This window comes from Perna viridis, chromosome 8 (assembly GCF_037379345.1).
Source record: "Perna viridis isolate PV_CMFRI_1.1 ecotype Kerala chromosome 8, ASM3737934v1, whole genome shotgun sequence".
Classification (NCBI taxonomy): Eukaryota; Metazoa; Mollusca; class Bivalvia; order Mytilida; family Mytilidae; genus Perna; species Perna viridis.
In genome coordinates this window covers 10,037,789-10,058,258 of record NC_142452.1, presented here as the reverse complement: position 1 = coordinate 10,058,258, position 20,470 = coordinate 10,037,789, and the positions used below count along the sequence as shown (strand labels likewise).

General features: G+C 33.5%; 2 protein-coding genes across 4 annotated transcripts in view; one reads left to right on the top strand and one right to left on the bottom strand.

Moving 5' to 3' along the window:
• The window catches only part of LOC148609261 (actin-like protein 6B), a 31,587-nt gene extending 18,929 nt beyond the window's left edge, over positions 1 to 12,658 (bottom strand). Inside the window, exons 1-9 of the mRNA XM_088541226.1 lie at positions 12,521 to 12,658; positions 8,799 to 8,875; positions 8,218 to 8,386; positions 7,360 to 7,460; positions 6,651 to 6,748; positions 6,355 to 6,449; positions 4,798 to 4,904; positions 4,239 to 4,325; positions 3,593 to 3,654 (exon numbers count right to left, since the gene is read on the bottom strand). Of these exons, the coding sequence (XP_088397352.1) occupies positions 3,593 to 3,654; positions 4,239 to 4,325; positions 4,798 to 4,904; positions 6,355 to 6,449; positions 6,651 to 6,748; positions 7,360 to 7,460; positions 8,218 to 8,386; positions 8,799 to 8,875; positions 12,521 to 12,545 (821 nt within the window). The 5' untranslated portion in view covers positions 12,546 to 12,658. The remainder of the gene's footprint in view (positions 1 to 3,592; positions 3,655 to 4,238; positions 4,326 to 4,797; positions 4,905 to 6,354; positions 6,450 to 6,650; positions 6,749 to 7,359; positions 7,461 to 8,217; positions 8,387 to 8,798; positions 8,876 to 12,520) is intronic.
• Positions 12,659 to 12,700: 42 nt separating this feature from the next.
• On the top strand, positions 12,701 to 17,722 carry LOC148609260 (uncharacterized). Of its 3 annotated transcripts, none has more exons than XM_088541660.1 (2): positions 12,701 to 12,814; positions 16,812 to 17,722. In XM_088541660.1, exons 1-2 carry the CDS (start codon positions 12,742 to 12,744, stop codon positions 17,600 to 17,602), a joined length of 864 nt encoding a protein of 287 aa, XP_088397786.1. In that variant the 5' UTR covers positions 12,701 to 12,741; the 3' UTR covers positions 17,603 to 17,722. The 3 variants fall into 3 exon arrangements, with proteins under 3 accessions (XP_088397786.1, XP_088397787.1, XP_088397788.1); XM_088541661.1 differs by having other exon boundaries at positions 12,802 to 13,021; XM_088541662.1 differs by lacking the exon at positions 12,701 to 12,814 and adding an exon at positions 12,851 to 13,002.
• Positions 17,723 to 20,470: the final 2,748 nt, after the last annotated feature.

The following is a 20,470-nucleotide window of genomic DNA, read 5'->3' as shown; positions in this document are numbered from 1 at the left end:
CAAATATTCATGAAAATTTGACCACAGATAGATATCATCAAGCTTAACACTTTAACCTACGTTGCAGTAGTGGTTTCTGAGATATATGGAAAAAACTGCTGCTTGAACCCTATATTCTATTTTCATTGATGGTGGCCATGTTTGTCCATTGACCAAAAATCCTCACATCAGTTCAAAGCAGAATATCCTAAGGAATATTCATACCAAGTTTGTTTCCTGTCAGAGGGGTAGATTTTTCACACCAAGGAGTAAGTTCAGAAAATATCAAAATCATCCACAAAAACTACAGTGTTTCAAATGAATTTGAAAATTGCGTAATTAACTAGTTGAATATGCGCCTTCTTTAAAAACAAAGTTTCATTACTGTTCATGCATGTGTTGCTTTAAAATAGTAGATGAAAATAAAGCCAAATAATAAAATTTAGCCGAATTGTGTAAAAATAGCTTATTTCATAAGACATTTTTATGTAGAAAATATAGGGTGCATTTGTCGAACGCTTTGGTTTTTATACAATAACAGCCTTCTGTACCATCACAATTCCTCACAAAAGATTTTGTTGTTCATAGCTTGTGCTTTGTATTTTTGGATTAAAAAACTACCCCTAATCCTCTCATTTTTGTGAAAATCCTTTGAAAACTGTGTAGAAGCAGAGATTTGTGCCCTCCTTGTGACTAAAATTATGATGCAACAGCTGGTATTTTCTGTATATTAGTATCAATATAGTATTTTAGCTTTAAAAAAGGCAAATAGAAAATTTCAAATAGTAAGTTGAAACTTTGGCAAAATAGTATGCATGAGATTAGCGTTAGTGAATTTACCCCTTTGACCACATCATGCTGAACACTTTTACCCTGTTCCAGAATTTTTGCTACACCTAATAGCTAGAGAGATGTATGCAAAAATGCTGCCTGTCCAATATATTCTATTTTTTAGAAATGCCAGTCATGTTTGTCTACAGATCAAAAATCCCTATTTCAGTTCTAGGCAACTAAGGAGCACTCATACCAAGTTTGGTTATAACTGGTCAAGTTTTGAATAAAACACTTTGCTGAGCACAGCTTGATACGATTGCACTGGTTGGCCCCTGAACAGTTAGGGCAAGAACGGACTAACAATTCAAACTTGACACAGCTTTGAATTTTGATTACGATTAGATATTTGACACAATTTGACACAATCAAAATTTGACCATTATTCCTTAATGCTTGCAATCAAAATCTGGAAAATGAATCCCAAATTTCCTGCAGGGATATTGCATCTTGTGGCACAATTTCAAAGCAATCATCCCATTTTACTCAAGTTATCATCCAGAAATTAGATAAAATATTTGTTTCTGGCCCCTTTGTGGCCCCTCATTCTTACTTGGCACAAGTCACAACCCCAAAAATCAATCCCAGTTTTCCTTTTGTGGTATGGCACCTTGTAGTAAAAATGTATGAGATACATTCTCTTTTATTCAAGTTATCATATGGACAAAAGGAAAATGCTTCTTAAAGATCACTTTTGGTCACTAATTCCTACAAGATTTAAGTCATAACTCAATCTTACTTTGGTGATATGGTACCTTATAACACAATTTTAAAGAGATTATTTCACTAATAGTCAAATTATTGTCTGGACATTAGGAATATGCATACTTCTAGCTTCCTTTTAGGCCCATATTTCTGAAAAGTTCAAGTCTTAACCCCAAAAAATCATTCCAAGTCTGACCACTGTGGTGTAGAATACCGTGAAACAATATCATAGATATGTCCATGCTTTTACTGGAGTTACAGGGGCTGTTCTGGCTTCCAAAATTCTGTCGCCAGAAAAATCGCCAGCTGCCATTTTATGTCGCCAATTTTCAGAAATTAGAGCCGGGTGGGAGGCAAAAAACAAATTATACTTTTTTTTTTTTAAATATGACAGTATTAAGTCCACTGATGAATTATCTTTGTCAATTCATCAAAATAACCTCTCCATTCATGACATACATGTACACAAGATTCACTCTTGATGCATGAATGACGCAGGTTTTTAGCTTGTCTGTCACTTTCGTATGCATAAAATAATAAAGTACTACTCCAGAAACAGGTATTTTATTTCTATCAAGGACTTTATTTCTATTCTCACATAGTCCCTGATTTTAAAGCATTCTCACCTTTGTCCTTCATGCCAATCATGGTCTGATTTTTATTACAATATAATTTTTTTTTTTTAATTTAACAAACTGGATTCTTTTTTTTTCATGTGACAAAATTTCTAACAAACTATATTTTGTACCATGGACCATTAATTGCGTCCCTGTTTAATTATCTTGGTATCTGAATAGTATTTCCTTAATTAGATTTTGGGAATCCCCATTCTATTTGTTTACCGATTTTCCCGCCAAAAAGTCACATGGCAAAGTGTAAACAAATGTCATCCATTTTCTGTCATCAATTTTTTTAATTTCTAAGTGTTTAGACACTTCCTGATAGGATAATCATTGTTAATTGGATATAATTTATTCTGTTATTAGGTAAGTCTGTTTCTGAATGTATCACATGGTTAAACAGGGCTGTGAAGCTTGTATGTAGCCATGTGCACATGGCCATAATTGTGGTTACCTTTGACCAGATGATGAGAGTTTTGATTGGCTAAATAATATATTTACATTTGATTGACACCTCCCATGAGGATATTGTCAGTCACAGTCGTCTGGTCTAATTACCGTTAATTGCCTTCAGTCGTAAATTGGTCATGGTCAGTTAACTCTGACCAGGTGCCAACATAATTTGATAATTTGAGAAAATGTCCCTTGCCGATAAACTTCCTGTCAATTTTATTATACAAAACTTATGCGCCAAGAAAATTGCCAATTGGTTATTTTTGTCGCCAGATCAAATAAAAAATCGCAAATTGCGACATTGGCGAAGCCCAGCGTGACCCCTGAGTTATATAGTTAATTTCTATGAAATGCCAGTTGTATGCCTCGTTTTTGGCCCCTTATTATAAAACAGTCCTGGCTATAACCCCAAAATCAATACCAACCTTTCTTTTATGGTTTACATCCTTGTTTTAAAATTTAATAAAAATCAACCGACTAATACTCAAGTTATTGCATGAAAACCCAGTGTTTACAGATAACGACTATAGCTCCATACCAATATATAACTGAAATCTTTTGTGGTCATTTTAAAATTGTTAACAATAGTAAGGATGGACTCCAAGTGATGGTTATAACTCACACAGCCCCAGGGATAGGTGAGCTAAATAAGAGGTTCCCAGGTGCCTGCATCTTTCACCTGGTTCAAATTTTGCCTTTCAAGAGCAGCAACTCTAACAAGGAGTTGTCCAACAATTTTGACTCAGAAGACTTTGGTAGGAGTTATCATAAGGATCATTTCATCAAATGAAAGTTTCTTTTTATCTATTCAGTTTTCAAGATATTGGCTGAAAACTGCTTAAATGCCCTAAACTGCTCAAACACCAGTAGCTGTCTCCCACTGGGGTATTCAGCAGTCCCCTAGACCCCTTGCTTAATTTGGGCTTCCACTACAAAGAAAGTATGGCTATGCCCCTGGTATGTGTTACTAATATGGACAATTCTTATTCAGTATAGTCTCATACCTTTGTTCATATGGTGTATCCATAACCTGTACAACAGAGGCTGCAAAATCCTGATATACATCCTGTAATTATACAACAATACAACTCAATGCTGATCATTCATATAGATTGGTCTTACAGTTTGAATTGTCTTCAATAAAGAATTTCTTCTATGTCACTTGCTGTTCTTAAGCTTGTACAAATGATAAATGAAAATAGTATGCTTTGAAACTTGGTAAATGTCATGAAAATACATAAAATGTTCGATCATTTTAACCATTGTTCCTTTCTACAAGTTCTGTCTGACTCCAGATTAACAACTAATAATCAATCTCTGAAAGTTTCATAAAATTTCATTAAACAGTTTAGGAGTGTGGGGTACTATCTCAGTTATTGGCAATGTTTCTGGTTGCTAATTGAATCCCCAAATGCATTTAAATAAGATTTAAAAAAAATACAATTGTTAAGTAGCATTACCTAATAATCATTCCCTTAATATTTCATTAAAAAAATCAAATGGTTTAGGAGAAGTTATGCAATAAAATGTCACAAGCAAACAAATAACAAAGCACAGTCCCACTTTAAGGCAGAGCAGAGGGTATAATAAAGCATCACAATATCAATGACATTATCTTGAAGTTATCCTATGTTTACCATTTCTCCTTACCTTCACCATATAATTATGATATGATTTAGAAACTTCTGGTATGTCTTTTTTCTTCCACTCAGCAGGTTCCATAAAATTAACTGGTTCCTAAAAACGGTGTTTTGAATAATAGTATTTAGACATAAAAGTTATTGAAGTATACTTGCTGGCAGGATTATTTTAATTTGGTGAACAAGGGTGTCATAACTTTATATTGTTTCTACTCCACTTGTGGATCAATAGATTCAGTAGATAATTTTCAACCTTTTAAAAAGCTTGCAAATAAACATACCTCTTATAAACTTGAAATATATCCCAAACTTCTGTATAATACCCCCTGACCAGGATTGATTTATATTGTTAGGGGTCCTTTTGACACAGCTATCATAGTTTTCAAAACGATCTACTTTTTGTAAAGATTGGGAAAGCTTTTGTAAATCTAGAGCTTTTGACTTGTAAATGATATTATTTTTTTGCATTGTAATTTCAGGATAATATATCAAATATTTCAAATATACAAGGTATAATAACATTCTTCCAGAGAGCTTGAATAATAAAACTACAATGAACAGCTACATACTTTGCTTTTAATCATATAGGGTGGTATCACATCTATTTCTAATTCCTCCATCAGCTTCTTTATTTCCATACCGATGAAATCTCCAGCAAATGGGGACTTTACAATGGCTGAAAAAATAAAAACAGTCATCAAATTTGTGCAATCTCCAGCAAATGGAGACTTTACAATGGCTTTTTCAAGATATTACAGAGTCCATAAACACTTATGAAAGAGCAGTGGCTAACACTTACATAACAATCTTTATAAACATCAGATAGAAGGTGATTCATGTCATTAACTCACCAAATTTACTTATACTTCGAATTCAGTGATAGTTTCACACCACATAACCAGTCTTAATTTGTCATACAATTATTACACTTTCGTGAAAAAATTATTTAGATTGGTACTTTGCAAGAGTTATTGTTCTTGATTTGGTTTGATTTGGTTGATTTTAATGGGAGATGAATGAATAGTTTCCTCAAAAACACAGATCTGATGGACTATAGAAGTATAACATATGTAGTCTGAAAAGGTATTGTTTCTTAATAGTTAGTTTTTTCACCATGAATTACGTCACCATAACTAATGTCTGAATTTTATAGCGCTATCAAACGGTCAAATAATGCGCATTTAATGCAAATTTTAATGCGTTCACTTGTAAAACACATTTCCAATAAAATTGTGAATAGAAATAAAGCACATTCTAGAAGTCCCTTCTGGATACATTTTTGAACAAATGCCAAGTAAGCAGATGATTTTGGCAAAAGCAAATAAGTTTGTGACTTATCAATGCAAACCCACACAAATTTAAGTTTTAATGCGTGTGAACGTCAAACAATTCTATTGCACATTACTGTGAATACAAAATATTTGCGAATGTTATCAACACTTTCGATGCACATTGACTCAATGTAAGTTTGATAATTTGAATTCAATGCAATTATGTGAGAATGAAGCATTACATTGACTGGTACTTAAAACTAAGCATTTTTTTTTATTTCTTGAGCACCAGTTTTGTGTTAGTGCACAAAAGTAATTATTCTCAAGGGTCTATGCCTATTTTAAACTTAACATGGGCAAATAGATCAGATTTTGTTTTGATTTGTTTTGCCTAATCCAAATAAATCTTAAAAAAAAAACAGACTTAACACCATATCTATAATTGTTTTTTTTTATAGAATCCTCAAGGTGACCAGTTCTAGTATAGCCTGTTGTGTGAGTTTTATAAATCTTTGAAAAAAAAAAATTATAGTTATTTTTCAAATACATGTAACTCGATTACTTTGCAACTACATTTGTTTTTCTATATAATGGAAAATGGCTTTTCACTTTCATTTCTTAATTAATTATTGTTGAACAAAACATTCAATCATTTAAAGATCTATTGAGAATCGATATGTGAGAGCACTTACAAGGCTGTAATAGATGAACAAATGAAAATGGAGGAGCCTTGTGTTTCTATGGCCTGTCACCTTAAGCTTGCAACAGGGAACAAGAATTACACTAAGTGTATCATTGATTTAAAAAAAAAATTACTACTGTGTAAAACAGGTAATAAGAATCATATGGACCAACCTTGTTGTATAACATAGCCATCATAAACTGGTACAGCTGCAGTATGAGAGGCTCCACTGTCTAATACTAAACCTGTTGATCTACCATTAGCAAAACTTATTCCAGTTAAGAAAAACATTAAAAAGAAAAAGATGAATTAAAGCCAAAGCCCTGGGTATTCAGTTCACTGTTTTTTTCCCTGAATTTGTTTGGAGCCAAGGCAATATTTCCTACTGAACATTCCTACTACTGTGCATTGTATAAAGTATGGAATCAGAAACTTTTTATTCATGGTTGCTAAAAATATTTAAGGATACGCTGTGAGTACTGCATTTTTACAGAGGAAAAAAGCTGGAACATTGTACTTTTCAAACATTATTTCTGCTAACTTTTCTCTCTTGTTCTTTACATTCCACTGAAAAAAAAGTAATAGGTTAAAAAGATAAAGCTTATGGCAGAAGACAGCTTATATAAACCAATTGTAATAAAAATATATCTTGTTAAGAAGTCAGGGTTTTGGTCCTTTATAGTAAACAGACTTACAATGGTTAAATTGAATGTACTTTGACAAATGCATTTCAAAATCTATTCATTCTACAACCATTCTATTTGTGCAGTTCAAATACAATGACTGCATATTTACAAATAATATACTGTCACTGACTGAATAAAACTTTCTGTTGTGATGTCACAAACATTACATTGTTTTAAAGTTGTCAGGATGTTAGTAAATTCGAATAACACATTTTTTTTGTTGCTTAAAATGTCATTTTTCTTTTAGAAATAACAGTGCATTGACTTGAAAAAAACTTAAATACATTAATTTGGCTCCAACCGATGCTTGGCACAGCCGGCTGATCTTAACTTCATCTGTATACAGTTTGTATCAATTTTATGTCAAGTCAGTGCAGTGTTATTGTCTATATTAACTGTACATGTATATCAACTAAGCTTAGAATTTACAACTTTGTCCTTTATAGGCAAATAATGAAATCTTATTAGTCATGGAATAGACAGAATACATACAGCAGGTTCTGACATCATGACAGGATGAAGGTTAGATTCTGACTTAATAGCTTTATTGTAGATATAATCCATCATTTCTTCATACATGTCCCAGTTATCAACTGAAAAATATGTAATTCAAATTAACACATGGGTCCGAGATCGTAATACACCTGTTTTCCTTTATAAATTGTTCAAAGTCCAAAAACTTTGAAGCAAAAATCAGAAAACCATAATAAAACCAGGAGGAGCCTTATATGACAGCAAATATTGAACAATGTACCATACAATTTTCTAAATTCCTTCAAAGCATTTTGATTCAATGTTAAATGTGCAAATCAACAAGTCATGGTACACCAAAAAGGAAATGAATGTATAAGAACTCCTCACAATTTCATAGGAATCTATACACTTAAACTTAATTTATATAATTGAGTTTCATAAAATTCTCTGTTTTTGCCTCCAAATCCTAAATAATTGGGATCTTAACACCAAAATCCTAATCTTCCATTTGTTGTATGAAACCTTGTAGTAGATTAAACAGAGATCCATACATTTTTACTTGAGCTATTATAAGAGAAACCAGGAATGCTTTTTTTCTGTTTCTGACCCTTCTTAAACAATTTTTACAGGTCATAAAACCCACAATCAATTGTGATACAATTGCAAAGAGATCAGTACTCAGTATTGAATTTATTGTTTTATCCAGTTAAGAATTGGCAATAATAAAAATTTTGTCTATTGAAAAATAACATAAATTTTGCTGCATGTGCATATTGTTTATTGCGTGAGGTGCAATAAACAAAATATGCACATGGAAAATTCACGTTATTTTAATTTTATTGAGGTCAGTATAAAAAAAAACATAAGATTACACACTCATTCCATCATTCAGAAATGTTGTGATTTCAGCTCCTTTCCTAGGTACTTTAATTGACATAGTGTCAATGAAATACTTTTTTCCAGGACTTTTGATCTTGTCAGCATCCTCTGTTTCCATGGGAACATCATGATCATCTACAACACTCATGTGTGTAGGAATTTCAGCCTAAAACCATGAAAACTGTACATTGATCAATGATAAAACTACACAAAATCAAGACTATTTCTCATTGTGCATGAATTTTCAAGAGTTTATGAACAAAAAATATGTGCCTAAAACCAGCACTAGTAAATGTACACTATCATTACTTTTTTTTTAATCAACTGTCATTACAAACAATGTTTTGGTATTATTACATGTACATGTAAGTTTAGGGTTTTTTTTTCTACAATTTTCCAGTTTGATATTATATTCACAATACTATTTTTCCAGTGACTAATATATAAAAATACTGATGACTCTTAAATCATTTTTTCTACATATTTACATACAGAACTTCATCATTTTTATAGAGTTTATTATGAGTTTAAACTAAGAATAAAATAAAAGACCATTTGAATTAGAAATCATCAAATACCTTAGGTGAATCTTCTCCAGCATATCCAGCTCTGACTGAATAAGATCCTATATCAAAAACAACAGCTCCTACCTCATCTACAAGAGAAAAACATAGAAACGGATAATCCATCAATGCCTGGCATACATACATGTAGCATAACGTTGAAGTTGTCATAAGTTATTTATAAGAGTGATCAAGGGAACCAAGGTTATAGCAGTAATCAAAAGAATGTATTCCAGGGACAAAGACCAGACATGGAAAACAGACATACACAACAAAGAACATAAAGTAACTAAAATCATACATACAAAGTAACAAAAGTAAATGAGCAACTTGGACTCCACTAAAAACTGGGAGCATGGACCAGGTGCACGTTACAAATATTCGTATATTTTTTGTAAGGGTAATCTGTACATGTTCTTATTTTTAACCTATGACCTTGAATCTCAAAGAGTTTGATTTAGTCTATCAATGAATCACTTTTCTTAGCATTATATCTAGATACATTTACATGCATTCATATTTTCCACATGACTAGACTGACCATATCATCCAAAAATAATTATGTGATATGTTCCTTCAAACAGTTAGGATCTTAAATTGTTCCTATACATGTAGTCTAAGATCTCATTAAACAATATACATGAAGAACTATTAATCAAAATGATCAAGGGCAATTAAGTACTCTTTTCTTCAATTCATGCATGTAAAAAATGCATGTACATGTATGATTTTAGAGTCAGGTGTCTCCAAATTTTCCTTTCCATGGTTGATCCAGCCCATTTTGCTGGGTCGATCTGGCCCCAATAGAGTTTGCCAATATTTTCTAAGGCTTTTATCTGTTGTGTATACACAAGTCAATGCATACATGTATAAAATTTGTACTTTCTTGTACATGTACATTTAAAATTTAAGGTTCTAATTAAAACTGCATAGTTTATAAATCTTTAACTATTATTTGCAAGATACATTGTACATGTAAACACCTCTCAGTGTAGACAATTATGTAGGGTAGGACATCTGCATTTTATGAACCTTGTCCTATCCAACAAATTGATGAAAATTCTACTTGCCAAAATTGAAATCTAGATTGTCCTTTAGTTAATGAATGTTGAATAAAAAGCTTTGCCGAATGCAGCATGATACAGCAGCAGTGGTCAAACCCTGAACAGTTGAGGCAAGTGTGGACACAATATTACAATATTAGTTTTTGACATACTAAAGCATAAGATCTTACAATTTATTATGGACACATCAAATGGTGTGGACACTATGTAGCACTAAATTTTAAATTTCAATTAAAAAAGTTTCAAAATCAGACCAAAAATAAAAAAGTTCTTCTTTTTTCAGGTGTGGACCTTGGACCCCTTATTACTAGAAAACGGGAAAAGACATCTGAAGTCTGATTGAATAACACAGGCAGGGATTTTTACATGTAAGAGGAATCCAATAAAACAAATTTTGAAATCAGACCAAAAAATTAAAAAAGTCGATTTTTTCAGGTGTGGCCCCTTTGACCCCTTGTAAGTCCAAAAACCATCAGAGATATCTGAAATATGATTGAAAAACCCAGGCAGCCGCAGGGATTTCTATGAGGAATCCAACCAAAAAATTCTTGAATTGGACCAAAAATAAAAAAGTTGATATTTTTTGGTATCGCCCCTTTGACCCCTTATATTAGCAGACCATTCGAGTTATCTGAAACCTGATTGAAAAATGCAGGCTGGGATTTTTATGCGGAATACAGTAAATTAGACGAAAATATAAAAAAGTTTAATTGTTTTGGTGTTGCCCAACTTTGGCACCTTATAACTTGAAAACCATCCTTAACATATACAATCTGCTGAAACAGTAGTTTACCAGAAGTAAATAAGAAACACAATAAAAAAGTAATACTTGAACAGGAAAGAAACATTCCATGTATTACATTTTAATAAGCACCTATTTTTACCCTTTTCCCAAACGTTATGATAATTTTCCACGAGAGACCTTGTTTTGTTGACATTCTGAACCGTAATAAGAGTAGGCGGAACTTGTTACCTTTAGAACGGAATGGAGCAGAAACGAATTTTAAAACCGGAATCTAACAGAATACATTTGTATTTCAAAATTCTGCTGAAAAATTACCTGTCCGTTACCCTTCCGTTCCAAAAGTAACAAGCTCCACCTACTCTCTATTACAGTTCAAAATGTCAACAAAACAGGGTCTCTCATGGAAAATTATCAAAACTTCAATAATAAATGTAATTTTGTAGCAAATTTGGTATCAGCATACAGGAAAATGATTCCGGAATCAAACTAGGTAGGAGTGACATGCACAACTTCAACTTGAAAGTCGTTACAAGCGGTTGAAGGGCGGTACTCCATGGTACCGCTAAATCTCCAACTTTTTGTATGGCACATCGTTCTGACCCCAACCCGACATATCAATATCCAAATAAAAAAGAGGAGGGTTGCAGGGTCATAGGAAATTTGGATTATGCTAGAGAACAAGAGCATGGAACCACACACATTTTCAGTATTTCTTGTGCTTGAACATGGAGCCATGTGTAAACTTTGAAACCACATATCTACTCAGATTTCTTAAGAACTGGAAAATTAGAGACTACCTTTCAAATCTTGCATTGGTCATGTTAGGAAAATTGCTGTCCATATGAAGGTTAACTTTGGATGAAAAAGTGAAAAAATCATGATCAAATAAAAAGGTGTTTAAGCGTGCCCCTACAATTGCCATTACAAGATTTCTTATGGAAATAATTTAAGAAGATTTTCTTATTAATACAGTGATACAATGGGAACATTTTTCCATGTGTAAATTTACCTCACCTTTAGGCAAGCGATTACTGAGTGTCAAATATGCTTTGATACCATACTGGTATACCAGTATTGCAATTAGAAATATTAGATGTTGTACTAACTTAAGACAAAATAAAAATCCTCTTTCCAGAGACCTGTTCTCTTAAGTCTAGAAAACAATTAACTATACTCGGCGTCACATAAATAGGATACTGTTAAAATTTAAATAAAAATATTTTTTACGACTTTATTGACACCTACCGTCGTTTAAATTGTCTTAAATGACTTGCTCATTCGTTTAGCCAAACGGCTTCTCCCTAAACATTGAATCGTTAAATTCTGGTCAGATTTTAATTCTCGGTGCCAATATTTACATTGTAAAAAGTCAGCCATGTTTACAGTGATCGGGTTGCTAGGAGATGTTGTTTACGTTTAAATGGTTTGTCCAAAAACCGAAGAACCCAGAATGCATTTCAGCGTTATTTCGGATATCTCAGATTTATTTTACGCGAACAATGTACAATACCGAGAAGTTGATCAAGCAGACGATTGTCACCTGAGTTCGACGGGAACTTACGAACTTTGTTTGTAAACAAATCGTCCCGTAGAAACAAACATGGCAGATATTAGTATGGGATTTTCCCATAAGGATTTGTTACGCATGATTTAAGCTAATAAGCGACTCGTTGGTACTAACACGTCATGCATATATGCGAACTATCTTCAGATTAAATTAAAGAGAGACAGCTCTAGCGGTAAGTCCCGACGTTTTAAAAAGTAGAGCTTCAATTCGAAAATGTGTTGTATGTGACATCGAGTATACATGTATTATGATCCAACGCAAGACTCAGGAGTCAGATTGACATTTTTGGTAAGCACACATTCATTTTGTATCCATATGTCAAATTCTCGAGTATACAATATCTGTTTTTGCTAAAGCTTACCTCCACCATACACGCCACCGCTCATTGCTGCTAAACAGAGGTTATCTGAAATGTGAAACAAAGAATTTTCAGCCGGCTACTTTGTGTAATGAAGTTGTAAACTTCCGGTTGACAGATTTCGGATGTCGTTAATCTAAAAAAGAATTTTTATTTTGTTTTTACTTGTTATAATGAGAAGGGAACAAATTTTCCATTAATACATTTTCTACTGTCGTTAAAGAATGGAAAATATGTATAAGATCAATTTTGCTTGTCGTAAAAATGCATGGGCGACAACTCTGAATGTACAAAAATGTAAGCTTGAAACTTTTCATCCTGTAAATAGCTCTAATACATGGGTATCCTGTTATAATGAGCTTCTCTCGTGACGGGATTTTTTTTAGCTTGAGAAACTCCTTGCGATAGGGCACCATGCTATTATCTTCCAGAGCTATTTTCCGACTTTATTGACACTCTCTGCATACTGATTACTGACTACTGAAGTACTGTATAATAGTACAGGTGAAGATGTAGTGATTTACTGTACATTTACTATATCAGGCTCTCTTGGTATCGATACATCATTCATGAAAGGCTTTCAACATAGCTGATAAAATATCTTTCTCATATTAATCATATCAAAAACAATTATGACAATAGAGCGAATGAATTATTGAAATAATAGTAGTGATAGGACCTACACTGCTACCACTCTCTCCAAAGGAGAGATTGTGGAAAACCATAAATCTGTGCTATTGTCTTTTGGTCTCTCTACCAAGGACGATGATTGTGATTTACCGTCTATGTACTGGATTCCTAAACTTCACAAGAATCCATACAAACGTTTCATAGCTGGATCTGCAAAATGTATCACCAAACCTCTTTCAAAACTTCTATACTCACAACTGTCAAAGAGGGTCTACAGTCCTACCACAACACTTGTCACTCCTGTAGTGGTATTAATTCAATGTGGATCCTGAAAAATTCGAAAGATCTTTTGGAGACAATCAGTTCAAGACTATTATCTGAATATAATAGCATTAAAACCTATGATTTTTCAACACTGTATACTTCTATTCCCTATACTCAGTTAAAATTCCGACTTTAAAACATTATACATCGTTGTTTTTCCAAAAAAGATGGTACACCTACATACAAATATATAGTTCTTGGTAGAGATTCCTCATACTTTGTAAGAAATAATTCCAAATCATCTTCCAAATATACAGAGGAAGATGTCTACAAAATGCTGGAATTTTTAATCGACAACATATTTGTCCTGTGTGGTGGACATGTTTTTCAACAAACGGTCGGCATTCCAATGGGAACAAATTGTGCTCCTTTACTTGCTGACCTATTCCTTCACTCTTATGAGGCTGACTTTATAGCTGATCTGATCAGAAAGAAAGAATATCATTTGGCTAGATCCTTCAATCTCAGTTTCCGCTATATAGATGACGTATTATCTTTAAACAATCCTAATTTCGGGGATTTGATACATCGCATCTACCCAAAAGAACTTGAGATAAAGGATACTACAGACACTGTGAAGTCAGCCTCATATCTTGTCCTACACTTAGAAATCGATGGTAAAGGAAAACTATTGACCAAACTTTACGACAAACGTGATGACTTTTCATTCAGAATTGTTAACTTTCCTTTCATTAGTGGCAACATCCCTTTGGCTCCTGCGTATGGAGTGTTCATATCACAACTCATACGTTATGCCAGAGCTTGCCGAAACTGCGCAGACTTTTTGTATCGCGCTAGAACTCTAACAAATAGGCTTCTGGAACAGGGTTATGTTGCTACAAGATTGAAGTCGTCACTACAGAAGTTTTATGGTCGTCATCGTGGACTCGTGGATCGTTATGGTGTATCCATCGGCGCCATGAAGGCTGATGTATTCAACGGGTCATAGTTTTCCTTTCCTCGTTTGTCTACCCCAGACTTGACTTTTTATGAGCAACTCGGCGGGTGTTTCTAGAAAAGCAGAGGACGCTTACCCTACCGGTGCACCTGGTCCATGCTCCCAGTTTTTAATGGAGTCCGAGTTGCTCATTTACTTTTGTTACTTTGTATGTATGATTTTAGTTACTTTATGTTCTTTGTTGTGAATGTCTGTTTTCCATGTCTGGTCTTTGTCTCTGGATTACATCCTTTTGATTACTGCTATAACCTTGGTTCCCTTAATTACTCTTTCACTAAAAAATATCAGAAATCTAGGGACACAGCCACAGAACATCAGGAGGAGGGCACAACATTTTTAATGGTTAATAAATGTTCATGGTAATTAAATATTTTTTTCAATGGATTAAACACAGGCCCTTAGGACAAGGGTTCTTTGTTATCACTAAAAACTCATTAAATCATTACAGCAATCCATAACATGTATTGAAAGAGTAATCAAGGTAACCAAGATTCTAGTGGAAATCAAAGGAATGTAGACCATACATGGAAAACAGACATGCACAACAAAGAACATGAAATTAACAAAAATAATACATACACATTAACAAAAGTGAGTGAGCAACTGGGAGCATGGACCACGTGCATTGGTAGGGTAAGCTTCCTCTGCTTTTCTAGAAGTACACACCTAGTTGCTCATAAAATGTCCAGTAGGTGAAAGCTGAAAGGAAAACTATGACAGGTTGAACTTTTATGTGTATTCTCTTACATGTTTGCCTATTATATTGAATGCTTTTAGTGCTTCAAATGTACAAAATGTATGCAGGTTATCCAACGGGTGGGCTTAAACTGTATCAAATTTCAAATTTTGTGCAATATTGTGTTCAAACCAGTTGTTGTGTCCATAATGAGTTGTACATTGTAAGTCCTGTATAAGGTTCATTGCCACATTTTGATATCCGGGTGTTTCTAGAAAAGCAGAGGACACTTAACCTACTGGTGCACCTGGTCCATGCTCCCAGTTTTTAGTGGAGTCAGAGTTGCTCATTTGCTTTTGTTGCTTTGTGTGTATGATTTTAGTTTCTTTGTGTTCTTATTGTGTGTGTCTGTTTTCCATGTCTGGTCTTTGTCCCTGGATTGCATTCTTTTGATTGCCGCTATAACCTTGGTTCGCTTGATTACTTCTTGACAAATATGGGCTTTATTTTGTCATAGATCTGTAAATAACAAGATTTGCAACTAACTGAAATCTTGTATTAACATGCGGCGGGAAGAAGATCTTGTACTTTATCAATCAACAATAACAACTTGACTTTACCGGTAAATGATCATAACTAAAAAATATTGTGAATATTGAGATAAAACGTCAGTTTCCCATTTTACAATATCTTAGCTTCAGATGCAGACCACATTTGTCTTTCTATCAAAACAAACAAAAAAGGAGTATTGAAAACAAATTACTCACCCCCTGATTTTTACCAAAATGAAAATAAATCATTATTTTCTCTTAAACTTATCACAACTTTTTTGTTTTCAAAGAAAATTAAATAAAATCTTCAGTTTCCCATTTTTACATCTTCTGGGCATCTGCTAGTTATTTAAGATCATTTCATTGAAAAGGGAAAAAGTAGTTTAATAAATAAGTGGAAAAGTCAGAGAATTTTGTTCTCCACTGCGTGATAGTTTTATCGATAAACTGGCTAATTAACAAGTTATTTATCTCTTTAATTATAGATCTCTGATTTGACCACTTTTTCCTCTCTTACTACTTCAGTGTGGTAAACTTGAGCTCATATTCATTGAAAATAATGATAAACGTTAAGTGTATTAAAAACTAATATTGTGTCTACACTTGCCTTAAGTGAAGAATTCAACATGTTGTGATATCATGCTGCCCATGACTAAGCTCTTTATGATATCATGCAATAAGTAATGAGGGATTCTGTCGGGGTCAAATGCAACCTGCTACATTAGGGTTTTTTAGAGGCAACTTTTGACCTGTGCACCTATAAAATACAACCTGTGACCTGTACATTTACCTTCAAATGACCTTGTGATCTTGCAACAAATCTAAATGCTTTCTCAGAACCTTGTGTGGGAGGATATCCTGTCATAGCCTGACCTCGAAATGTTATAAAATTACTTACAACCTGTACAGTTTACTTGGAAGACTTTGCAACAAATTGAAATGTAATCTTTCAACCTGAGGGGGTACACGTACCCTGCAGAAGCCCCTTAATATTCTATTGAATGAGTTACCCAAAACAGTTTTCTTTGATTTTCTATATTGGGCACAATTTCATAGACATTATCTTTATACTCTATGTACTTACAAAGTCTAAAGGCAATAGTGTATGATAGTGTATAATCCAGTATGTTTTTATTTGCTATTTTTTTGTTGTAGTTATATGTTCCAGAATGTCAGGTTCAAGCAAATTAGTTGACCCATATACACTGAAATCCCCAGATGAATTTACGCAAAAGGCAAAGAATGTGTTTGATTGTTTAACAACTTTAGAAGATAAGCACAAAGCCTTTGAAAAAACAAGAAAAGACTCTGATGATTTGTGTAAAACAGAACCATCCGCAGATGATACAGAAACTATCAAACCTGCTTTTAAGGCTCCATTGCCTGTTCGCAGAGGTCATTCAAGGCCACAACCATACAGCAATGAAAGATATAATTCTAGGGACAACAGGAACATGAGGAGGGGAGGTGGTGGTAGCCACTTCAGGAGGGGAGGAAGTGGTGGCAACTTCAGGAGAGGTGGAGGGAGAATGCCAGACTTCAATGATGGACCAAAAAGTTGGAAGAAATATTCATTAGAAGACATTGATGTATTGGATGAAAGCAAAAACAGACAAGCAGCTTATGCTTTTTTAGAAGAAAGGAGAAAAATAAGGGAAGGGGAAGCTGAAGAAAATAAAGTAGACTTACAATCAACTGCATGTTCTAAAGGGCAGTTTACATTTTCTAAACGTAAAAGTGAAAGGATGACAGAAAAGTCTGACACGAGAGATAAAACTAACGAAAAATTAAGGCAAAAGTTCGATTTAGATGACTGTGAAGTTGAAGATAAGGAAGATAATTATCATGACAGTGAAACAATCAAAACTGCCTTTAAATGCAGAAAATTTGGGAAACGTAACATCAGATCAAGAGAGAGTGAAACTAATGAAGGAAATGATACTTAATTTATACTACTTTGCATTTTTCAGTTTTAATTTTACAATACAAAATAAACTAGAATACATTGAAGTTCAAGATGCATTGTTTGTTTGAATTTTTTATGCAAATATATTTCCTGTACTGCTGGTACTTGTATTATTAAAGCAAAAAAAAGTCAAACCAACTATTAATCAATTATGAGAAGAAATCAGATGAATGTTTTATTAAAATATCAATCTTTTTTGATAAAGTTAGTTGTGATACATTATGTCAAAGAGGCTGGAGTTCTTTTAAAATGAGATATTATTTGAGGTTGAGACCATTTGAATTCTGTGTCTTAATTAGGAGCTAATTAATATACTGTTCGTATGTTGACAAATGTTTCTACTGTTCACTTGTACCAATGCACTGACACCTTGGCTGTGGCCACATGTAAAATATTATCTAGATTCTTTCAAGTTTCTAAGCCCTGCCATAGGCAGTGGCTAGATACTATATGAATCACTGATACCCTCCCAAAAGTTGCATGTCTATCCGTCTGTCCATCTCCTAAAGTTTACAGATGATAACTTTAGAAGGCAATGAAGGAAACAATCAAATTAAGTTATAAAATTTTAAAACAAGATTCCAAACCACAAAAGGAATGTTGGCATTCATTTTGGGAGAAAGGGGCTTAAAACAAGCATTTCATTGAATTTAACTATACAACTCCAATAAAAACAGAATGTCTTGGTCAAGAATTGATTTTTCAGAAATTGGGGTTAAAAAGGGGGACCAGAAGCATGCATTTTCCTGATGTCCAGACAGTAACCTGATTATTGGAGAATTTTTTTTTAAAACTGTAATAGAAGGTGCCATACCACAAAAGAAAGTCTGGGATTGATTTTTAGGGTTGTGACTCGAGTCAAGTAAGAATAAGGGCACAAAGGGGCCAGAAACCAGTATTTTTTTTAATTTCTTGACGATAGCTTGTCTGCCCACCCCCTTCCTCTTTGGTGGGGAGATATATTGTTTGTGCAATTCCTCTGAAACTATTGTACCAAATTTTATGTAATATGGTATGTAACAATAACATCATATGTAGTTGTGCATATTACAAGGAAATTTTGTAGGTATAATACCCCTTTGGACTTAGAAATTTGCCTAAAATTCTCATAAATCACCTTGTCTGTGCAACTCTTCTGAAACTATTGTACCAAATTTTACACAATATGGTATGTAGCAAGAACATCATATGCAGTGCATATTACAAGTTGAATTTTGTAGGTGTAATGCCCCTTTGGACTTAGAAATTTTCTGAAAACCCTCATAAATTACCTTGTAAGCACAACTCCTCTGAAACTATTGTAAGAAATTTTAAGAAACTTGGTATGTAATAAGAACATCCTATATAATTGTGCATATTACCAGGAAACTTTTGTAGGAGCTAAGCCCCTTTGAATTTAGAAATTTTCCAAAAATCCTCATAAATTACTTCGTCCTCTGAAACTATTGAACCAAAAATGCTCATAACAGGGATGTGGGGAGACATATGTTTTGCATTAAAAAAAAAAGAACTTTAATTTATTTCTGGACTGATTTTGATAATTTTTTATTTGATTCCTCATGAATTTTTTAATCTGATTGCAGGTATCTTTTACAGTTTTTGAGGTAAATGGATCCATAGGGGGCCACAGCCTAAAAAATCTCCTTTATAGCTCACCTGGCTTTATAACTGCATAGAACTAAAGGGGATTTTGATCAGTCAAAAAACATGGACTCCACCACTAAAATAGAACACAGGGATCTGACAGAATTTTGTTTGCATATATCTCCTAAGCCGTTAGGTTTACCCAAATTCCGACACAGGTTCAAGTGTTCAGCATGATGAGATCTATCTGTAGTCAAATTTTCATTTTAATCTGTTAAGCCATGTTGGAGTTATTGAATTTGGTATGAATGTTACTTGGGAACTATGCATAGAACTTTTGATCTGTCGAAAAACTTTGCCCCATTACTGAAAATAGAATGACTTCCATCAAATTTTTAAAGGTGCAGAATTGGGAAATTTTCCTTCCCATATTTCTCAGTACCCATTGCAAGAAATGAATAGGTGTTTGGTGATGTATAGATGAGCTTTTAAGATATTTCTATACACAGATTACAGCTTTGTATAAAATATTGAATTAATTTTAAATTTCTGTTATTAGCAAGAAACCATGAAGCCACTGAGGACGTTCACTCAACCTTAAACACTTCAAAGGTTACATGTACATAGCATTTTGAATATTACAAGAATGGATTTTGAAAATATGTCAACAAGACAATGACCCAACTAGGGTAAAAAATATCAATTTCATTGACACTTTTAATCCCAAAAACTTTAAACACAGGCACTCTTGAGAGATTCACAATCTGTAAATCTGCCGAGTGATATGTGCTTTCAAAATTTGCAGAAACAATGAAGAATCTGTCCAAGTTAACACCTCTGTACACTTTATCACAATCCAGTATCCACATATGTATGGTGACAAACACCCAAATTACTATGTCAATCCATTAAACTACAGTTTGGGGGGGAGGGGTTGTTACAAAAAAGAACTGTCTCTGATCTATTACTGGCTTCACATTCACTGTAGTGAGTTTTCACTTCTTATAAAAAGGAAATATGGGTTTAGTTACCAATAATCCCTTCACAAGTTATATTCTTTTCTACATGTGGTGGCAAATGCCATAAAGCTTCATTTAATGAAGAGCTAAAGAATTGGTGGAAGCATTTTTGATTTGTCTGAAATGGGAAATCGGCCCTTTTAATGTGAATTAAGTCTAATATTAAATTAAAAAATGTAAAATCAGAAACTAATAAAAATTTGAGAGAAAACACATATCAATAGATAGAAACAATCCCTCATACC

Bases quoted from the DNA above. Each gene is read 5' to 3' on its own strand.
- LOC148609260 (XM_088541660.1), top strand. From the start codon at position 12,742: ATGGAAAATATGTATAAGATCAATTTTGCTTGTCGTAAAAATGCATGG. The intron at 12,815-16,811 runs GTAAGCTTGAAA...TTTTTGTTGTAG, and splicing joins AACTCTGAATGTACAAAAAT to TTATATGTTCCAGAATGTCA.